Consider the following 23,143-nt stretch of genomic DNA (forward strand, 5'->3'; position numbering starts at 1 on the left):
AGCGATCTTAAGCAGCTCGCAAACTCTCCTCATTAGCTGCGACACGAAGTTCGTTCCCCGATCTGTCAAGAGTTGCCTCGGGGGTCCATGTCGGAGCACGATCTGTTCGACAAATGCTCTTGCAACCGTGTCTGCCTTCTGATCGGGGAGTGCTACCGCTTCCGCGTATTTTGAAAGGTGGTCGACAAATACTAAAATGTACTTGTTTCCGGAAGTGGTCGTGGGCAATGGGCCCATTATGTCCGTCCATACCTGTCCGCTCGAAGGGAGCCGAAACCTCAGGGAACGGCTGAATTGGAGCTGGTCTTCGTCCCTTGGGTGTTTTTCTTTCGAGACAGGAATGACACTTCGCACAGTAGTCTCTAACATCCTGTCGCATGTTACTCCAAAAGTACAAACGCTCCACACGCCTGCGTGTCTTCGCTACGCCAAAATGACCGGCGCATGGCGCATCGTGAAACGCGCGAAGAACCCTTTCTGTCCACGACCGAGGTATGACGACTCTCTCCCAAGCGGTTTTCTCTGGTCTCCCTTTCCTGGTTGGCCTCGTGCGCCGACACAGGGTGCCGTCTTTGCCAATGAAATAACCTAGCTGTTCGGGGTGAGACGGTGCGCCCTCTAAGCTTTCGATTATTCGCTTCAGGTCAGGATCTTTGCACTGCTCTGTGCGTAATTCGGCGGGGTCGACTACGGGGACAAACTCTTCTATAGCTGCCACGGCAGCTGTGCGGCTGAGTGCATCAGCATTCAGATGTGTCTTTCCTGACTTGTGCTCAACTTCAAAGCAGTATTCCTGCAGGTGTAGATTCCATCTAGCGAGTCGCGAGCTAGGGTCCCTGACACTCATCACCCATTTCAGAGGATGGCAGTCTGTGACTAGCTTGAATTTGCGGCCGTAAAGGTAGCATCTGAAGTGCTTTACTGCCCAGACAACGGCGAGGCACTCCCTTTCCGTAGCTCCGTACTTTTGCTCTGTGGGGCTCAACTGTCGGCTAGCAAAAGCAACGGGATGTTCTTTGCCCTCGATAACCTGAGATAGCACGGCACCAACTGCGAACTTTGACGCATCTGTGGCCATAACGAAGGGCAAACTAAAATCCGGGTGGCGTAACAGCGGTGCACTCATTAGCTTCCTTTTCAGGGCCCCAAAAGCATTCTCCGCGTTTTCGTCCCAACGAAAGGCGACATTTTTGGCTGTTAAGGCGGTGAGCGGCTTAGCGAGCTTGGCGAACTCCTCTATGTGCCTTCGGTAGTAACCGATCAGGCCGAGAAACTGCCGGACCTGGCGGACGCTAGTCGGGGATGGAAAATCCGAGACACACCTTAGTTTCTCAGGGTCCGGTCGCACGCCGTCAGCTGAAACAACGTGCCCGAGGTATTTCACCTCGTTTTTGAGGAATTGGCACTTAGAGGGCTTCAGTTTGAGACCCGCTGCTCTTAGTCGCACCAAAACCTGCTCAATATCGCGCAAATGGTTATCAAAACTGCCACTGTATATGATAATGTCATCCATATACACGAAGCACAGCCTCCCCAGAAGACCTGCCAGGATAACATCAGCGGTTCTCTGCCAGACAGCAGGGCTGTTGGCCAGACCCATCGGCATTCTTTTCCATTCATAGTGCCCTGAGGGCGTGTTGAATGCCGTTTTCTCGGCATCTGCCGGATCCATTGCTATCTGCCAGAATCCCGCCGCCATGTCCACTACCGTGAAGTACCTGGCAGAGCCCAGCTGAGAAAGCGTCTCCTGTATATTGGGGATGGGGTAGGGATCGATGCGAGTTACGGCATTTAGTTTGCGGTAGTCCACTACCAATCGATACGAGCCATCTGGCTTTTCCACCAATAGTGCTGGTGCTCCCCAGGGTGACTTTGAGTGTTCGACAATGCCGCGATCAATCAGGTCCTGCACCTGCCGCTCCATCTCCTCACGTTGGGAGTAAGGAATCCTGTACGCACGCTGGTAAACGGGCGATGAAGTGCCGGTTTCTATCCTGTGCTTTATAACGCCACAGCAGCCCAAATCCAGGTTGGACGCGGCGAATACCTCCGAGTAGTCGTTCAGCAAACCAGCCAGAGCCTCCCTCTCCCTGGATTTTACGTGAGAAAGATCGAACGACATCTTTGGAGCAGCCGAAGGACTAGCATGCTCTACAGTTGCGAGTACCGTATCGGTGGGCTCACGTTGCTCTATCGCAGAGGTGAAGAAAGCCAATGTTTTGTTCTTGGGAAGGCTCAGTGGCTGCTGGCTACAGTTAACCACCCGTAGGGGCACTCTGTGGGCGTCATTAACTGTCACGAGGCACGCGGCTGCCTTCAGGCCATTGCTGAGAGAGTCGACCGGCTCAAGCACTCCCACGGCGCCGCTCTCTACATCTGAAGGCACAAACGCGTACAAAATGTGCTCCGACCAAGGAAGGACGACCGCCTCCTCGACCAGCCGGACGGCAACCCGCGAATATACCTTCTCCAATGATCCCACTGTTTGACGGGTGTCAATATCGGTAATGCGAATCTCAGCCCCTCTCCTGTTCAAAAACGGAACTTTTGAGCCGCCCGCATTAAACTCTTCCTCAGAGAATGAGACTACTACCTTCCCTTTTCTCAAAAAATCCTGCCCTAATATACCTGACACTCCGTTTGGCAGAGACACCGTGTCCGGGCATACGTAGCAGGGGTGCTCCAATGCAATTCCGCCGAGAGAGAAGTGTAACCGGTAGAGTCCACTTATGCCAAGAGGATCCCCCGTTATGCCTACAAATTTGGTTGCCATACCACCCGACGCTTCCAACACCTCGCGGTCCCCCTTCCTTCGAAGCGTGTTAAAACTGCTCTCCTTAAGCAATGTCACCTTTGACCCCGTATCTATCAACAATTCCATGCAGCAACCATTTAACTTGCAACGCACAACAGGGCATGCCTCGTCGGCCACACAAACTACCACCACCTCATCATCCACTGCTCCCTCCCCACGCTCCTCAGGCTGGGGAGGACTAACTAGTTTTTTGTCTCGGTATCTGGAGTCCCGCTGTCGGCTTGCTTAGGGCGTGTCTCGCCTGCTTCTCTTTGTGGCTCCCCACGGCGCACGTTTTGGCAGAACCTGGCGATGTGTCCGCGACCCTGGCAAGCGAAGCATACGATTTCTTCAAAATCTCGCATACCGCGCCTGTAGCTTTGTGGCGGTCTCCGGTTTCCAGCGAATGAGCGCTGTTGAGCGCGCGCTTCAACCTGGCGTTCTACCTGCTGAGTTAGCACCTGTTCCAAGCGATCTAACCGCTCTGTCAAGAGAGCAACCTCAGGGTTGAGCACCGCTCTCTCTATGACGCGTACTCTCGCTGCGGCTGTCGTTAACGCCTCATTTTGTTCCTCATCCAATGCGGCCTCCACGGCTTGGTCGAAATTGCTCGGCTTGCGCGAGAGCACGAACCGGCGCACGGGGTCTTGCAGACCAGCCACGAACAAAGCGGTCATTTCCTCTTTAAGTAGTTCCTCCGCGTATTTCTTCCTTAGCTGGTCTCCTTCCTCCTCCCTGCTTAACGTATCGCGTGCTAGGCGCTGAAGCCGCGACGCAAATGTTCGCACGTCCTCCCCTACCATCTGTTCGGCGTCACGGAACCTCTGTACCCGCACGTGACGTGGTTCAGTGTCGAAATGCTCAAACGCGAGCTTCTTAAATTCATCAAATGATTTTGTGGATTTTACTTTTTCGTCTCGCCATGCAAAATCATGAGCAGCTCCTGCCATCTTACACCTCGCCATTCCCAGCATTTGAGCATCGGACCATCCCCCCATTTTCCCAATCTCTTCTAGCATGGAAAAGAAATCGCAGATTGGAACCCCTGTCTTATCTCCTGTAAACGTCGGAATGACGCTTCCTAATGCCAGCATGCTTGCTCCGAGCGACGGCTGTGGAGTGGGAGCTCCCTCAGATACAGTCATTTTTTTTTCAAGCCCTCCAGTGCCTCAAGCCTCTCAAATGGGGGTAAAAGTCCCACAATCAGTCCCGTGATTCCCTTTTGATTACAATTTTGAAGTCATGAATGTCACAGCATTCAGAGGACATTTGCTTTTGAGACCCCACTTCTGACACCAGTGTGATGACCCCCATAATGCGCAGGTCCACACGGGACGGAGAGGCAAAGAGACACCGTATGGCTCAGTTTAAACAAACAGGTATATTCAATAATTACACATGATGAAGATTATACATCAGAGGCTGGGGCGTCCGAGCTTACGTGCCGACGACTTCATGGGGGCGATGGAGTGGCTCCGGAGTTGGGCTCGAGCGGTTGCTGGCAGAAGCTGCACGCCGTCGGGGCTTCGGCGCTGAAGGCCCTCTTGGCGAATGATGTCGTCCTGAGCGTGTATGCAGTAGAATTTCAATAGTCGTCCGTTTCTTCGAGGATGGTTCCCAAACCCTTCCTCTAGTGTCGTTCGGCTTGGAAGATGAACAGGAGGCGAGCTTGTAGATGATGACAGCAGAGCATAATTTTACAACAGAACAAACTTTGCACTACTTTACTCATCGACCGGGCAGGTTAGTGCCTAAGTAGCATCACATTTCATGCTAAGCATGGAGCCCCAGCTCAGACTGAACTGCATCCGTTTACATGCGCTTTTAAGCACTTGATTAACAAAGGACTAAGGGCGGTCATTTCCAGTGGCCCGCCCAAAGCATCAATTCTCCAATCCAAAATAACATGCGAGATGGGGACCACCCCTTGGGCTGGGCTTAGCCTCGACCCCAGAGTCTGTTAACAATACAAACTAAATAAACAACAAAAACGCCACCACTCTCTCTCAAGTGAGAGTATACACAGGCTCTCTCTTCGGAGCTAATTCACTAGCGCCTGTCTTTCCACATTCTTGGCGAGTACTGCCTGTCTGTCTGACAGGTGTCCGTCACGGCCCTTCTGGGAAGCTGTGGGTGCCTTCCCGGCGATAGCCCACGACAAAGGGGGGGGAGGGAAAGAATGTTGTCCCAGTGGCCCGGAAATTGGGGAGGATAAAGCCTGTTTCCCCGGGGCGGCGGCGGGTCCGGTTTTTCTGGTCGTCACTCAAAGCGCATGGCTGGGTAATTGATGATGCCGCTGTCACGGGTCTCCGTCTACGCCGCGCCGTGGAACGTGGATCCTCGTAGCATACACGGAATGTCACAACTGCATCGCAACGGGCGATAGCTGCATTCGCCGAGCAGGGCCAAGGCCTCATAAGCGAGGACGCAAGTTTTCTGCAGAGTTCCAACTGATAAGACTCGTAATTTGGCCGTACTGTCCATGGCGGAAGTTTATAAAACATTTGTAGCTATTACGCCCGCTTAACTGCGGAAAGTGTGCGCGGGCTAATGCGCAGTGACCTTTTTGGACATGCGCAGCACGTGCTGAGCAGCTTATCTTCGCTTTAGCAGCAGGTTTAGTTGTCCTGTTCAGTTGGGTCAGTGTAGAGCCTAAGATACCGTGGTAGTTACTGTAAGCCGTGCGTGCCAAAGAAAGTGAGACAATATAAAAGCAGGCAACACTGTTGGGATACAGCGCCGTCCATCGAGGGAACCTTTGCTTCAAAGCGCCGCCTCTTGGTTGGAGTCAGCGCTGGGCGAACTCGCAACAAATTATGAGTGTCTTCATCTTCTTTGCGGTTAACACTCCACATTGAGTCGAGGTAAAACTAAATTTCTTCCTCTTGGTTACACTTCTTAACAGACTAAAGCAATGATGACATTAACGTACAGTTTAAAGATGAAATAGATTGCTGCCTAATGTTAGCTTTAATGGTCGTCTGCAACGAGCTAAACCATTTTCAAGTGTCGATCATTGTTTGTCAAATGAAAACAAAATATCACGCCCGCTTCACCTGCGTTTGCTTCACGTATGGCTAGATGAAGCAGCTTCAAGCCACTAAAACGCGAAATCATTTAAAGCAGAATGCGTATACGTGCAGAAGGCCTTACAGATACTGTAGTACCCTTTAGTGACAAGATATGCAACGTATCTGCGACCACGTCCGGCTCTAACTGCTGTTTTCTTGTGATAAAACGCACCACTTCTCCTTCCTTTTTCGTTAGCCTTTGGGTCTCGGTGCTGTTTGCAGAGCGCACGTGCAAGCTCGAAGAGGCGGCAGAGAACTTTGTTTTCGACGAGGCGCGCATAGCACTTGCTTTCAGTGGCGATAAGTCAGGCGCTGCTGTAGTAGGCTAAGGACAGCTCAGCGATCTATGAAAAGGAAAATTATAGAGTTTGGGATAAGCGACAGAAAGCATCGTAGAAAGCCCCGTGGATAACAAAACATGCTCCATGTAATGATATCTTACCTAAAATAAGGAGTAGAAAATGGATTTGTGTGGGGCTTGTATTGCAGAGGAGATGCGACCGGTGGTCTTTTGAAGCAACAGAGTAAATACCAAAATAGAGAGAGGGCAGGTAGATGGCTTCTTGCAAACACAAAGTGAACAAGGGAGGGAGAAGCATCAGAGAGTTTTCCAACGTCTCTACAAGGAAGGCGAATCGTGTAGCAAGGGATGACATAAAGTCGTGTGGAGATGTGAGGTTGGGAAATTGGCTGGGAAAGGATGGCCGCGGCCGGTATAAAAACATGGCTGGTGCAGTTCTGTCATCTCGGGAATTACTTAATAAGCCTTCAGTCGCGCTTTACGAAACAGTTTAAGCGGAGTTAATGCCTTTGAGCTCCGTTACCCGTGGCGCTGATTCGGTTATAACTTTTAACTTCGCTGTCTCTGAGGTCATGCGTTAGTCAAGAATGACATCTTGAGGCATCCTCGAAACCGTTTGGCATAAATCGTTGCTTCCAGGAACCCACTGACTCCGTGTGACCAGCTGCCGGACACGGACCTGCGAGCGTGGACAAGGGCAGCCTACATGGGGAAGAAGGACCGCTAGCCGACGTGTCGGCTTTGCGCCCAGTGATGTAGCGTGCCGCGGTACGTTAGCTCTTGCTACTCGCGTTCGGACGTTTCTCATCCGTTCGAGATTTCAAGATGGCGGCCGGTCATGTGTTCAAATAACTGATCTCCACTAGGTGCCTGGGTGCCGCATTCCCGCTTTCAGAAGTGGGCGCAAGTGAAGCTACCGGAAGTTGGGCGGCATGTCCCGGAAGTTTGGTGTCTGCTGTGTATTTCAATGCAAAAAGTCGCGTCTTTTGCCCTTCCGTTTTAAGTTTTTCACGTTGTTTTTGTGTAACGTCGGCTGTAATATCAAAGGAATAAGCAGGCTGAACGTGATAAATGTGAGCATTGTTCAGGGAACATTGTAATTTCATAGGCACCGAAGTGAACAGGCATGCATGTCTCACCGTACCGCGGCAAAGGGGTACGTGCATTAAACACTATTTTCTGACCCGGTTCTTGTCTTCCGAGCATAATTAGGACAAGTAGAAGAACGACGATGAGTCTAGGTCGTCTTAAAAACAAATTTTCGTGTAGCAAAGAAAAGGCAATCGCGCGGAAATCCTGACACTCGAAGAGTCACTCGTTATACAGCTGCCGCTGTTTCAATTTCGGGTTGGTAGCGGACGAGGTCTCTTCTCATCAATGACAGGTGATGTTTATTGCTTTAGTGTGCCATTTACCTTCCAGAGGTGCTTTTAATCTAACTTTATAGCACAGCCACGTTTCATCTACACAGCGCGAGAGAAAGGACTGACGAGAAAGACGAATGCAGCAGCGCATGTGACAAGCGCTGTTAGAAGTCAACTGCACCAAGCATCACGAATAAAAGCCCATTCAGGCATAATTTGCGACAGTACGAAACAGTACTTGATGCGCTCCGTCGAAAAAGCAGTACCATATACATTTTGGACGCGCTAATGTGAACCAGCAGAACACCGACGGCACCACACCAGATTGTGGCCTCACCCTAGCTCGCTCCGGTTCAGTCTAAACATAATTCGGTAAAATGGTCGCTGCAAAGTCGGCTGCCTAATGAAGGTTTCCACCTATTCTTTCTTAAATTTATACCCCATTGATGGTATAACTTGGGCTTAGAGCGCGACAACGTGCATAACAACAAAGAGCACAGTTGGCTATAGCGCAACGGGACGACACAGAGCTGAGCAGACGAGGCTCCGTACGTGCTGTGTCTAGCGACGTCCTATCGTCTGCTAGTGCCGTCACATTGCGATGCTATGGACCTTTATTTTTTAAAAGTCTTTCCCGAAGACTTTGCTGCTCTCCTCATGCAGTTGACGGCGCAGCAGGTAGACATTGTCGTGGTGACTTCCGGGACATGCCACCCAAATTCCGGTGGCCTCACTTTCGGGCGCCCGATGCGCCATCCAGTTTCCAAGTAGAGATCAGTGGCTCAAATTGCTGCAGCATCGTGCAAAATCATCGTTCATAATAACGTAAAGCACAGTCGGAAGAATAGGTGAAAACAGCTTACATAACGCACTTCATTTCATTTCGCATTCGCGAATCATTCTTTAATTTTTTGTGGAGGCTTATGAAAGAACGCACAGCGCCATAGCTTACATATTCAGGCTTTTAAAGACAGTATAAAGGTTATACAATCGGTTCTTGCATAAGATTTCGATTGGTGCGTTTTATAAGACCGCAGCCGCGCATGGCCACTAGGCTGTGCAGAAAAAAATACCCCGCGCATTTTCTCCAATATGTATGCATATTAGCAGGAGAGGGGAGCGATTTTATAACCGCTGTATGATCCAGGTGCAAGGCTTTCAATTCTGCCAGCCAATTGTGAGGGCCTGTACCACATCATGCTTTGACGTCATAACTCTTTGCAGTCATCTTGTTTTCGTCTTATTCTCACCACCTTTGCCGGAACACCTGTTTGGTCATCTGTCGCTTTGAAACAGCCGCGCTTCTTGGGTGAATTTCTTCGCGGGGGTCACAAGTATTCAGATTACACTTCTTCTATCACAAACATACAGGCTACAAACTGGACTGGCAGGAAACGTTGTGTATTGTAGCAGAGCAGAAGCTCCGTTATTATAAACACAAATGCACTTGAATACTGCGCGCCTACCCCAGTCTAAAAACACAGCACAAATGTTTTTCAGAACTCAGATGTTTTTCGCAGCACAAATGTTTCTCACAACACAAATTTTTCTGTCGTCACGACAGATTTTCTGTACTGTTTTGACCACAATCTTCCGGTAAAAAGAGAAATATTTGTAGTAACAACATAAATTTCTGTAATTACATGAGAAAAGTGTTACAGTAGAAGCTACAGCCACAGCAGAAAAATGCTACAAAACAACAGAAAAATCTATCATTAAGGCAAAACTACAAAATATTTTGTCGTATTTCTGACACGGTTTTTTCGGTTCTGACTGGAAGTCTTCTGCTGTGGGTAGACTGAGCGCCTACAGATGTCCCAGTTCGTCGCGCCGCCTGTCTTATCTTTATGTAGTGACGAGGCGCTGCCGCCTGTTGCAGGTCGCTTCTCCATTGTGCAGGTGCTGGAGGCACAGATCGAGACGCAAATCAAAGAGCGGCTGATAACTGGACTTACCGATATATACCCTCCCCCGAAAGCAGTGTCAAGTGGCAGGCGAATATGATGTGCGTAAATGCAGAAGCTGTAGTCCGAGCCTGGCGTCCCGAATTTCTTGCGGTGCGAATAAATTCTGACATTGAATATAGAAGCTCGCTGTCGACACCGACGAAATAAATTTGCGTGTTTCATCGCGACGGCATCAAGGTTATGCGGGGCCTGTTTCCAGCAGATATTCGCGCCATTCCTGGTGCGTGTAAAAAACAAACTAATGAATGAACGAAACGAAAAGCCAGCTTGGCAATGCATCTTGCGTTTGTTGCAGGCGCAACGTTCCTTCCCTTCGGCCAAATGTGCACTCGACGTCGAAATGGTCGCCGTTGCAACCGCATAAACTGGGTGGAAGCCACGACTACTTGTCATGGGCACGGCGTCGGTCAGACTGTGTGGAACTCCTGCGGTCTCTACTTCGATTTGTTCTCACCAGGTGACGCGATGCGAGAAAATAAAGCTGAAACTTTACCACTGTATGTGGCGTACTTGTAACCGAAGCTCTGCAGGCCAGTGATCCTTCTCCGCACGCATGCGCCTGCACTCCAGGATGTTTTGAGTTCAGCACTACACGGGCAACAGTTATTGACCCGGGCCCGGAAGCCTTTCCTGTCACCCGCCCGAACCCGGCCAGATTGCTTCAAACACAGGCCCGGGATCAGCCCGAGCCCGAGCGAACTCAAACCTACCCGGCCCGGCCCGCCAAGTGCGCGGGCCCTATTAATACCTAGTTGAAGAGCACAACAGCTAAGAACACAGATTTTCCTGTTATAACGAATACAAGTGAAAAATTGTCTCATTTTAAGAATAGATGCAATAAATCTAGTTTTTGGTTCGGGTAGTTGAAAACCGGCGATATTATTGCTCTCGTCTGCTGTTGCCTACACCTGTAAACCCCTTGAGAACTTATAACTAAAGAGCATTAAGTTAATGTACCCGTTCAATACGCAAGCCTAGCCCAGGCCCTTCGACTTACAAGCCCGAGCCCAGTGGGCTCACAACCAACAGCCCGAACTCGGCCCAGGCCCGTGAGCTAACACGTCTGAGCAGCTTGGACTCACAACCGAAAGCTCGAAGCCCGGCACAGGCCCAGCAAGATACTGCTGCCCGGCACGGGTTTCTGGTTAAGCCCGAGCCCGTGCAGTGCTCCAGTTCGGAGTGTATCTTCGTATGCGGGTTAATTCGTTTAACTGAGTGCGCTCACCATTTTAGACTGCACGTTCCACTTAGCATATCTTAATTCCAGAAACCCACTTACGCTACAGCGTGATGTGTATGAAATGTCAACTGTGGGGTTGTTGCATAACCTGCACAGAGTGGGTGGGTGCGTTATGTAGCAGCCTAAGCACAACCAGCGCTGCGCGTGCTCAGGACGTACCGGACTCCAGGACCGCGTGCAGCATTCGTCAAGTGAACGCTGCGTCTTAGAAAAATCAGGACCAATGCGACATTCGCATGCGCCAAAGAATCTGTAGACAGTTAAGAACTTTTCGTTTGAAAAGCAGCGGTCCGGCAGTGCAAGATCTAGGGAGCCTGATGCTGCGAGTCCGCGACTACTCACGAAATCAATGCGTATTGGAGTCTTTCACTAACTAGATCCACTCTGCGGCACCACCCCGAATTAGTGTAAGAAGGATCGGCGCGCGAACCGCAACGTTTTATTCCGCTACCTGGGCACATCCCGGAGGTACACACTTTCCGGGTACTGGGGCATCCACATCCAGAACAACGGGAAAAACACACTCACCATCCGGAAACTCAAGCAGACCGGGGTGTCGATATCCCGCCTAATCCGCCGAGTTTCTGGACACCATCGGGGCATGAAGGAGCATGACCTATGTCGTCTCATTCATGCCTTCGTCCTCAGCCGCTTTCTCTTCACGCTGCTTTACTTGAAACTCCAGGCCAGACAAACCTCCACCCTGGATGCCATGATCCAAACAGCATTTAAGACGGCACTACACCTAACATTAAATAACTCAACCAAAAAACTCCTACAGCTAGGCCTACACAACACGATAGGGGAGCTTATCCAGGCCCACCGAGTCACCGACAGACACAATACATACGTCTCGCAAGAACCACCACCGGCAGACACATCCTACACACCCTCGGTATCAGGATACCAGCCACGGATCCCACACAGCTCCAGGTCCCCCACCACATTCACCGCGAACTACTTATTAAACCTCTCCCCAGAAACATGCACCCCACCTACCACGAAACCCGCCGCAGAGCTCGCGCACGGGCGCTCCAAAAACACTATGGCACGGAACCGGATTCCGTGTGGGTGGATGCCGCGTGCACAGGCGAGGACGCGGTTGTAGCCATCACGAACCCCTCCCTCCAACCGATTGCCACCTTTCACATATCCCCACTACCACTTCGGAGGAGCCCGAAGAGGCCGCCATTGCCCTAGCCATCAGGCGCACGGAGGCCCGGTATATACTATCGGACTCTAAAACTGGCATACTAAATTTTGCTCGCGGGAGAGTTCACGTCCTTGCATTTCGCATATTGAACTCACTCCCCACACACCCGCCCCGCCACATGGGGGTCATATGGGTGCCTGCCCACTCCGGGAATCCCAGAAACGAGGCTGCCAACGCTTTAGCCCGAGGTTCTCTCAACCGGGCATCGGCGGCCTCCGACCTGGGGTTCTCACGGGAGCGCATGCATTCCTTCAGTGAACTGACGCAGGCCTGCAAAGCCGAGCGTCGGCTGTACCCCCAACCCCATCCCTCCCTCGACAATTACCATCAGACACTTCGAAGGCGGCTCCAAACACGCACCTTACCCTCCCCTTGTATACGTTCGCGCTATCACCAAGTCCACACAAACCCCTCCTGTACCCTCTGCCACCACCCCAAAGCCACTCTCGATCATATCCTTTTCCTCTGCCCGGCGGATCCTCCCCCACGGGGCCTGGGAGACCCTACCTCGCTCCGAGGACGCGGCCAAGCAAGCCATCGCTGCATGCCGGGCTGCCAGCGGCATGAGCCGCCAGGCCATGAATGTTTCAGCGCAGTGGGGCCCAAGTAACTGCGTGTCCTAAACTCCCCTGTTCCAGATAAGGTTTTCACCGCCACCACCATCGCCGGCACATTCAGGCGTGGTCGTCAGAGTTTTCCTGTAAAAATATTTCTTGAGGTTGCTGTTATATGGATATCTGCAAGCTAACGAGATCGAACAGCAGTTAAGTGTCACGCTTTATTTTTCAGATCATGCGAACATCGAACGGAAGGATTCCACGCTGCAGTGACACCCCCGCAGGACTACGACATTCCAATTATTATCAGTCACCCAGCTTAATATTTCTAAGAATACAATTTGCCTGGACTCGAAGGGTAAATACGAGGCGCTATCTGTTAAAAAAAAAAGTCGCCGAGCACATATGACTAAAGGCCATATTTCAAGCTTAATGAGTTTGTGTGACTGCATTAAGAAATATTTTTCACGGGGTATTATGCGACACCGGTAAACAAATAAAAAGAAAAAGATCCAGCGCCCAAACAATATATTTGTCATTTTTCTGCTAAAGCCGAAGGGTTAGTTGCTTCGTCCAATGTAATAACTACATAACAATACGAGTGCACACATGACTCCAAAGAGTTTATTCGTAAAGAACAATTTATTTTCTTGCAAAAAAACACTGTTGTAAAAAATCGTGGCTATTTGCAATATTTCCGCGTAATATACAACGCCACACAAGCTCCTGCTCCAAAACAAAGTAAGCAAATGCGAGCGAATGGCATTTGTCAAAACTTCTACCCCATGCATGTGAACCTGCGCCCGGCCATAGAGGCGCTTTAAAAAAAAGCACTTCTTGTTTTCGTGATTGTTTGATTATTTGTGAAGATATTTCGGGGGTTGTTCTCACACCGAAACAACCACCCTGGCTACGTCCCTGGTGATTTCATATCATTGTATTTCTATATGATTATGATTATTTTTGCACTTCGATTGCCTAATGCACTCGCTGTCACTGGGATCAGTGAAACAGACGGATGACAAGAATCTAATAGAATTGTACGAAAATAATTATATCATAGCGGACTTAGATTCAGTGCATGCCTTCCATCGACTGTATACGAAACAAACTGAGGGCAGCAGGTGCGATTAATTGCTTTGAGAAGAGAGTGAGCGAAACAGGAGACCTTGTTGGTCTCTCTTTGCACCGGAATACAAAAAGTTAGAGATCTATACTGGTTTAATATAGCACATTGTAAATCAAATTCATGAGCAAAAAAAATTGAAAAGGGTACAGCTTTATCAGATGAAACTTAAAACCCAGGCGGCAATAACTGAGAAACTTTTCTAGTTCGTTTTATGTCAAGCAGCATGACAAATTGAAGATCGTTGGGTTGCCTTACCTGATCTATCTTCTGGTTTTATGACTCACCGGCTCTACAAAACTCTTCATCGTCGATGTGGCTGATTTTAAATTCTCCCCGAAGCACGTGTCGACCATGTCCACCTTCACGCCAGACGTTTTCGAATGCCAGACACCGACTCACTCCCCCCTCCCCGGCCTTGGTTGTTTCTAGTTTATTCCTCCACAACATCGAGGACAGAGACTGTCAGACTCACACGAGGCTGTTTCCATCGGCAAACAAGCGCGTGTTTGCCGTGAAATTCTAAAGCAAGCGGGACTCCACGAAGGCTGACCCGTTGAGCAGACCTCCGTAGCGCCGGCCGCCATATTGGATTAATTGAGGTGTCTCCTCTAGGTTGTGGAAATCTCTAACAGTCATTAGAGACCTTTGGTAGAGCGTACGCAGACATACTCAAAGGCATACGTGCGCGGTTTTTCGAATTTTGCGTGCGTGCTCTTGCTTACGCTAGCAAAAAGTCTTGTCAACATGGCAGCGCCCACGTCAACCGCTTCGGGTAGCTTCAGAGAGAATTCGTCAGTGTTATTGGGTTTTGCATCCATGGAACTGGCCGCAGTGAGACTTGGATAACCTTGGCTAAGTGCGAAAAATGTGTCACAAGATATTTTCACATTTCCACACCAGATGGCGCCACTGCACACTGCGCTATCGTTGCGTTCGGGTTAGCATACGATAAACTCAAAAGTGCTCATGCGATTTCCACTGTAACCTCCTGCCACTTGCTTGTCTATGACGTTCATAAGCGCTCATTCGCTAAACTAAAAGTTTCTATTCTTAAGAAAAGACCGCCGCTGCGGCATTGGCTGCAGACCGCGGGAAGCAGGATCACACACTCGTGCTAGGCTTGCGGCGTGCAGAGCTTGTCAAATGAGGCAGTCCTTCACCATCGATCGGTGCGTGGTCTGGCATGCAACTGACCTTCTCACTCAGAGGTTGAGGGCAGCTTTGTACTCGACAGTGGGTTGCGGGAGACACCTGTCAGCAACTGCTCGTGGAACAGTAGTGAGTTGGGGTATGAAGCTTACATGCGCACGCTGTCCCAACAGCTTGGCAGGCAGCTGCCCCAAAGGTCACAAAAACGTCTACAAAGACGCAGATGGAAATAATAGCTCCATGGACGGAGGCCGGCTGCTCCTTTAGACTTACCTGCAAGGCGAACACATTTCAACGCCAGGGGAACCCTCTATATACGTGTATCTCGTAGTACCGGTGAGTGACAGTCTTGGTATTCACTTCGAATTAATTTCGTGTGGCCATGGCCGCGCGTCCCTTACAAAAATTTCTTTTGACAGCCTATGACTGTCCATCGACTTCTTTCTATAAAGTCTGTAGACTCTCTATAGACAAACCCTAGAGAACAATTTATAGGCAATACAAATCCTATAGACAGTCTATAGACAATCTATAGATTTATGGCCATACACTTTTAGTAAACTTTTGTTTATAGACAGTCCATAGACTATAAATAGACAAAAAGAAATATCTATCGGAAGGCAATAGTGCCTACAAGAAATCTATAGACTGTCTATAGAACATTTTTGTAAGGGGTAGGAGCTTTCGGTGTATGGTGAAAAATGTTTTGGCCGTGCGGCTGTTTGACAGTAGGTGTTTAAAGTCGAGAACATTTACGGCGACGCAGTTCGCCAATTATACGTGCCCTTTGCGGCGCACTGCAGCGCGAATGGCGCTCGTTGCCTGCTGTTTTAGTGTTGTTTTAACGCGATAGCGTTAAGGCTTCCGTTCTGCAGAAACTCCGGCGTCGTCGACGTTGGCGGCGTTGTGTTCGAAAAATCCCCAGAGAAGCAACCTAGATGGGCCACATCAAGGTCACGTGACCTTGTCGCGTCATCACAACCTGCCCCCCGGATTGTGGCCAAACTGACCATCGTAGAGGTTAATGATCGGTTGCTCAGGAACAGCAACCTGGGTCGCACAAACCTCAACGACGGCAACACCTCCATCGCAGGGCAGTGGCTAACCGCTACATCACTGCGCCAAGATGTGCATGAGGACTCCAAAGGATCTGCGAACCTAAGGTAAGGAATGGCCGATTCCGCATATATGGTCATTAACCAATTAACGCTATCGCGTCATACCCTTAGCGCGGAGCTTAAGTGTCTCCTCCATTTGTTTTCTTTGCTTTTGTGGCGGACGTCTTCCAGATATACTCCCAGGCAGGGTTCTTGAACTGCAAAAGTACGAATATAATAATAATAATAATAATAATAATAATAATAATAATAATAATAATAATAATAATAATAATAATAATAATAATAATGGTGATGATGACGATGATGATGCTAATAATAAAAATTGGCTTTGCGGGAAAGGAGATGGCGCAGTATCTGTCTCATATATCGTTGGACACCTGAACCGCGCCGTAAGGGAATGGATAAAGGAGGAATTGAAAGAAGAAAGGGAGAGAGAGGTGCCGTAGTGGAGGGCTCCGGAATAATTTCGACCCCCTGGGGATCTTTAACGCGCACTGACATCGCACAAAGTACGCAAACCCCAAATCTAAATCCGTGTAGGACGTGCTGCCGGTTACTGACAGTCCGAAGGCGGGGCCGCCACCTGTGAGTTGAGTGTAATCAGATACTAATGGCACTTTGCAGCTTACTTTCTCCACTATAACCATTTATTTAGCGGTTTGACTGTTGATACGGAACTCATGGGAGTGCCGAAAGTGTTGTGACACTCACATCTACCCAGAAATTATGGACGCGCGCATTTTCTCCCCAGGAAATTGCTCACGAACGCCATTTTTTCGCATTGATAATCAATATATCAAGAGATACTGCCCCCCCCCCCCCCCCCCGGGCACGCTGGCAGGTTTCTGCTTTCCAAAACGCACCCTTTTGGTTTTTCTATGGCAGTCTTAACTAGCAGCGCGAGCATAAGACAATTTTTAAAAGCAAGATTCTGCTAAGCATTTGGTTTGGTTTTATTTGGTTTAATTTGGTGTGGTTTGGTTTTTCGTTTGAGTTATGGCGGTTTATCGTCCCAAAGTGACGACAGTTCCCGCTCATGCCAGTTTTCTGATCTTGGCGCTGCCCTCTTGCAAGAACAGCCTTCCGGCAACGAGCGGCCAGTCGCTTTTGCAGAGCGATCACTCACCGCGACAGAACGTCGATATTCAGACACGGAAGGAAGATTCGGCAGCTAGCTGAGCCGTGTTACGATTTGTAGAGTACGCCCGTGGTGCAAATTTCTTCCTGGTGACAGATAATCAGCAACTGTTTTATGGTCTACGAGGGCTTAACGCCCCAAGGCGACTCAGGCTATGAGGGACGCCGTAGTGAAGGACTCCGGAAATTTCGACCACCTGGGGTCCTTTAACGTGCACTGGCATCGCACACTACATGGGCCTCTAGAATTTCGCCTTCATCGAAATCCGACCGCTTCGGCCGGGACTGAACCCGCGTCTTTCGGATCAGCAGCCGAGCGCCATAACTACTGAGCCACTGCGGCGGCCTACTACGCATTTGCTACGCAGAGTCCCTGCTTGCACGACGTTTGCGGCATCGCAAATTTCTCGAGAAACCATAATCCCGGAGCGGCGCTGAGTTGACTTCTGGGCAGACTCCCGTGCTGTAAACGCAGTTAGCGGCAGACGTACAAACTGCGTCGCAGTTGCTACGGCAAGAGCTGCAGGCCCACAGCTGGCGCCTAACGGGCTTAATTGCAGGTCGATGAGAGAGGCTATGCAGTGGAGGTAGATGGGAAGTTGATAGCGATGCTAGCAAAGCTCTTTCAAGGAGAAAGCTCTTCATGCAGCTAACAGTATGCAGTCGCATCGCGGACTTGCATCAACGTCACAGCAGTCGCCAAGCTAAATAACCAAGAGCACAGCGGCCACGTGTACGTCTCTCTAATCCGCTTACCACCATTTTCTCCTGCGTGCGCGCTAGAAGCAACGTGCGGTTCACCATCATGGCGCCTGTGACGTCACGCGAGAGCCGTCTATAAGTTAGCTTTTCGATTCTCTCATCTGCCTCTCTATTTGCAGATGGCTGGGTGGGGCTGCAGTCAGACAGGGGGACATGCCAACACGCGGACATTCCACGAGGATGCCGCGAACACATAACAGTGCCCCCGCTACCTAAAAACATGCACCCCACATACAACGGGGAGAGGAGACGGAAGAGGGCCGAGACTCTCGCAAAAAACGCGGACAAAATAGGGCCGAAAGGAGTCGCCTACGTGGACACGGCTAGCGGAATGTTGGGGGCGGCGGTGGCTTCGGTCGTTGACGGCCGCGGCGTACCCGTCGCCGCCGCTTCCGTTAGAAGTCGAAACATAGACACGGCCGAAGAAGTTGCAATAGCGCTCGCTTGCGTTGGCACGGAAGCCAGTACGATCATTAGCGACAGCAAAACAGCTGTCTGGAACTTTGGAAAAGGGAGGGTCTCGAAGGAGGCAGTCAAAATCTTGGAAAAGGGAAAACTAGATAGACGAGTTCGAATAATTTGGACCCCCGCGCACGAATCCGTCCCCGGCAACGAGGCGGCGCACGAGCTAGCCCGAGCACTCTACTTCCGGGCAGCCGCAGAGCCGCCTGGTTGCGAAGGGATGGACGAGAGGCTGCAGACATACAAAGAGATCATAGAGCACTATAGACTTGGTAGACGGTCCCTGCCACCACCGGACCGAGCGCTAACAAACAGGGAGGCAGTCGCATGGCGGCGCCTGCAAGCTGGGAACTTCCCAAACCCCGTCTTGCTCTACCACACGCAAGTGGAGGAAAGAGCCGACGATAAATGCGCGACATGTGGAGAGAGGGGTACTTTAGACCACATAATCTGGCAATGCCCTGGTTCCCCGGGCGCCAAGGAGAACATAAGAAGTAGAGAAGCCTGGGAACTGATGCTGCGAAGCGAGTCCCTCGCCCACCAGCAGCAAGCCATCCGCCTGGCGGCTAAAGCCGCGAAGAAACACTGTCGCTTCGCCTGTCTTTAGTCGCGGAGACCCCGGCCCCCGTTCTCCAGGCCTGCGTGCCGGGGATGGGGAGTAGGGGGTCTCCTACATCGGTGGAAAATAAAGTTCTTACTCACTCACTCACTCTATAAGTTAGTAAAATACGACAAACGATGACACCGATAGCCGCATGAGGAAATTTCGCCGAAGTAAGTGGCTTCGGCGTAGTTGTCCTGGCATGTCGCCACCAAATACTGCTCTTCTATGAACGAAAAGATTGTGCCCCGGTGTGGATTTACTATAGCTAGGAGAATACGAATAATATTTAGCTTTGCTAGGGAACCAAATACGAATACCGTATCTACAAAACCGAATCGAATAGCGATAGAACGTAATACTATTTTAATATTTTTACGAATACCTGTAACCTGTGCGAATATTTGTACAAAACGAACAGTGGGAAACAGCAAAGCTCTCGCGGTGCCGCTGTTGTGCGGTGTTATAACTTACGGAGTTATAACCACGGCTGCCAGAAGCAGCAACAGCGATCTCCACTAACAGGTACGCAACACAAAATCAGCATGCTGTTTATGACCATCGTGTGATTCATGTCAAACTTATAGGACAATTAGCATTTGCTACTGATGAAGTTCACGAATAAACTAGCACCGCATCTCAGTGGGATAGAGGAGCGAGAGCTGCGTAGGAGTCATGGCTTTTAAGATTGAACATCAAATCAAGGCACTGTTTGTTAAATGCACCTGGGCACTGGCACGTCCTCCAATCTTTAAGGCCGGTATGTATGAGCATTATGAAGTCCACCGCACGAATGGCACGCATCCCGGAGGTAGACCCTGCATACCGTGCAGACCGATCGCAGCAGCACGTCGTGCATAGTCGCAGTGGGCCCTTTCTTTGAAACAGTAGGCAAAAAAAAAAAAAACTGCGGCGTGCTTTATTCGAAGTTCTTAACTTCGAAATACATCGTACGTCAGTGCTGATTGGGTGTATGGAGCTCAATCAATCCGCAATGAAACGGCTTTCTTTCTTGCTACCTTTTCCGCCGTATTTTGTATGCGAAAAATGATTGAAATCAAGCCGCAATGAAACGGCTTTTCTCTTGTTACCTTTCCCGCTGTATTTTTATGCGAAAATTGATTGATTGGTTGATTGATTGATTGATTCATTCATTCATTCATTGATTGAATGAATGCTTGGTTGATTGCTTGATCGGTTGGTTGATTAACCGATTGAAATTATTCCTAAACTATTCCCTAACTATAATGTATAATCGGTTCATTTTCAATCGTTTAGAACTTGCACTATTTGTTCAAAAATTTGGAATAGTCGTTCACCCTTAAAAAGAACGAGGTCACTTTCGTTATACTGATGTTTTTTTTTTCTTCCTCGAGATTAGCCAAAGCGACACTAGGCCCCACGTTCCTTTTTCGTCAATAGGCTCATGGCCGGCGATGGCGTTGGCATTCCTTTAGCCAATCCCCCCAAAAATGTGGACAGAATCACAATGGAATCGTTATGTTGGATCAGATGGCCCTGCGTCGTACTGTGGCAAATGTGGGTTAGGCAGTGGATGGATTTTGAATGGACTCAGGCTCGTTCTTCTTCGTGCAAGGCGAAGGTGAAAATACGGGGAGAGTTCTTTGCTTTTCGCTCCTGTAAACTTGTTCTGAAGCTGTTGCTAGCATCGCTTATCCTTTCCTCTCCGTGAACGGTTTAATACACACTTATTTTCTTTCTTTACTTGCACAGGCGCCAGCTGATTCAACCGCGTAATTATCCCGCCTTGGCTACGGTGGAAAGAAATCATTCGCCTCACTTAATGGCCGTCGAAGGCGCCTAATGAATCCGTTATACCCCCTTTTATTTGTTTCTTCTCCAATACTGAGCGGTACACGCCTTGCAAGGTGAGATAGAACTCATTACAGGGGCTTACGGGGGTAAACACTTCGCGCTAGTAGAGTGGTAACAAAGCAAAGAGAGCTAGCAGGAAAATATACCAGCGGCGAAACCTACCGAGATAAACACGGGTTGCGAATATTAATCACGATTGAGCGCGGTCGAGAAACGGTTCGTCTTTTTTTTTCTGTTTGTTTGTTTTTGTTGTTTCGTGATCAACAAGCGACGTCTGGTCGAAGCTCGCGAAATCAGCTGTGATTCTTCGCTAGCAGAAGAGGAAGGGGGCTGGCATGCGTAATTATTGTGCGTTATTTTCCCGGTGCCACCGACCGCAGACGGGTATTTTTTTTTATCTCCATCCGTTGAAGCGTTCTCACGAGGTGCACTGGAAGGGTTAAAGCAAAGTTCGGTTAGAAAAGATAGCTAACAAATAAATTCTGGTTCACGAACGCGTGGTGGCCATGTGAGATTAAGAGAGAGATATATGTCACAATAGCTTTATACGGGACTTTATCTGACGTACTCGTGGCGTAACCGGTGGCGAAACTGTAGTATGCCTTCGCATAAAATGCGTTCATTCAGCTGCTGGCCGGTTGGAATGATGGGTTCAGCTGGTTAATAAAGGCCACGTATGCCAGGTAGTGAGGTTGGCATTGACGGCAATTCTGAGTAGCTGTATTCTTCATGGAATCACAGCACTTGCAGACGAGGAACACATAGGCGACACACACACACAACTGCGCGTTGTGTGTGTGTGTGTGTGTGTGTGTGTGTGTGTGTGTGTGTGTGTGTGTGTGTGTGTGTGTGTGTGTGTGTGTGTGTGTGTGTGTGTGTGTGTGTGTGTGTGTGTGTGTGTGTGTGTGTGTGTGTGTGTGTGTGTGTGTGTGTGTGTGTGTGTGTGTGTGTGTGTGTGTGTGTGTGTGTGTGTGTGTGTGTGTGTGTGTGTGTGTGTGTGTGTGTGTGTGTGTGTGTGTGTGTGTGTGTGTGTGTGTGTGTGTGTGTGTGTGTGTGTGTGTGTGTGTGTGCGTGTGTGTGTGTGTGTGTTGGGGGGGGGTGAATTGGGTACTGGCGTCTTATCGACTGTATAAGGGTTATCCACTATATGCGCAAACGCAGTGACGAGTGGGCAATGGTTTCGAATGGAAAACTTGTCTTCAGAGCGTACAGCTGTCTTACGTACCAAGCAACGTGGATCTGTGCGTCTGCAGGCACCACAAAAAGAGGTCTCTGACTTTTCGGCTACTCCCGACGCGAATAAATGAAAAGAATGGCTGCACCGCACCAGCCACTCCCATCACCTAACAAGCCACAGCCCCTTCTCAAAAGTGCGCCTGCTCGCAGGCCACACATCAATCACCCTCACAGGGGGCGTATTCTCGAGTGCTGCCACCGTGGCGGACATGACCCTTGCGGTTGAGGCCCATGCGTCAGTGTGGACAGGAGCCTGCGCCGTCACCAGGACAACACTGAGTGCATAGTTATTAAGTTGCCGCGTACGACACTGTCTGCTGTGTGTTTTGCGCTGAATGAGATGATTACAAAAGCTGAAAACCAACTAGCCAATCAGCTCTTCTGAAGATAACAACGCCGTTTTCCGGTACAACCCTCTGCAGCTATACAGGAAGGGTCCGCGTAGGGCTATTTTTACAGCTTTACCTGTTAATTGCTTTTCCTCTTTTTTTTCTTTGCGGCGCGCGTCATCCGCTGATACACTGAGAATCCTAGAATTTTCGATGTCGAGATGAAGAGAATTAAGCTGCGTTCGATTCGCCTGCGCTCGCTGCACCTGTTCTGTAAAATTCTGAAGCGGTGACACAGGCGTGCAGCGCCACTTCCAGCAGTTCTGGTGCAGCTTGGCACTGGCTGCTTCCGGAACTAATGGCCGAGCGCAGGCCTGGCCGCCTGCTAGCCTTGGCGTCTCCAGCAAATTGCAGTCAGCCGTGTGCCGCCCACCTCAACAGCCACCAACATCCCGAACCGCGCGAGCAAATTTGAAACACAACATCGCAGCAAAGTGTTGCCCTGAAGGGCTAGCCTCACTGCATGTGCACCTAGCAGCGTCTGGCGCGAAACACATGCACTGTTCTTTTACTCAACACGAGTGAGGTGTGCGCGCGCCGAGTGACAGTAAACGGCGGCTTGCCCGCCGCTATTGTGACGGCCCACGGGGGTCTGCACGAGGAATAGTTCGCCGTGCGCGGGCACACCAGCACAGAGTTATTGACACACATCGCACGCGTGGGATGGCTGGACACACGTGCGGTTCGCTGCGCAGACACTGCACACAAATCACCGCACGTATTTAATGTCCTAGCTAACAAGTGCCCAGTAACGTTCCGTTTGAGTTAAGCCCCACAGTTGGGCACAGTCCTCGTCCACGAGAGAAAAAAGTTG

At 49.9% G+C, this 23,143-nt stretch overlaps 1 protein-coding gene across 1 annotated transcript in view; it reads left to right on the forward strand.

Annotated features, from left to right (window-relative positions):
- LOC144108010 (chorion peroxidase-like) overlaps window positions 1–9,983 on the forward strand; it is a 135,440-nt gene extending 125,457 nt beyond the window's left edge. The window contains exons 11-12 of the mRNA XM_077641272.1: window positions 6,806–6,934; window positions 9,793–9,983. Coding sequence (XP_077497398.1) covers window positions 6,806–6,893 — 88 coding nt within the window. The 3' untranslated portion in view covers window positions 6,894–6,934; window positions 9,793–9,983. The remainder of the gene's footprint in view (window positions 1–6,805; window positions 6,935–9,792) is intronic.
- The last annotated feature ends 13,160 nt before the right edge of the window (window positions 9,984–23,143 follow it).

This window comes from Amblyomma americanum, chromosome 10, assembly GCF_052857255.1.
Source record: "Amblyomma americanum isolate KBUSLIRL-KWMA chromosome 10, ASM5285725v1, whole genome shotgun sequence".
In the NCBI taxonomy this organism is placed as follows: Eukaryota; Metazoa; Arthropoda; class Arachnida; order Ixodida; family Ixodidae; genus Amblyomma; species Amblyomma americanum.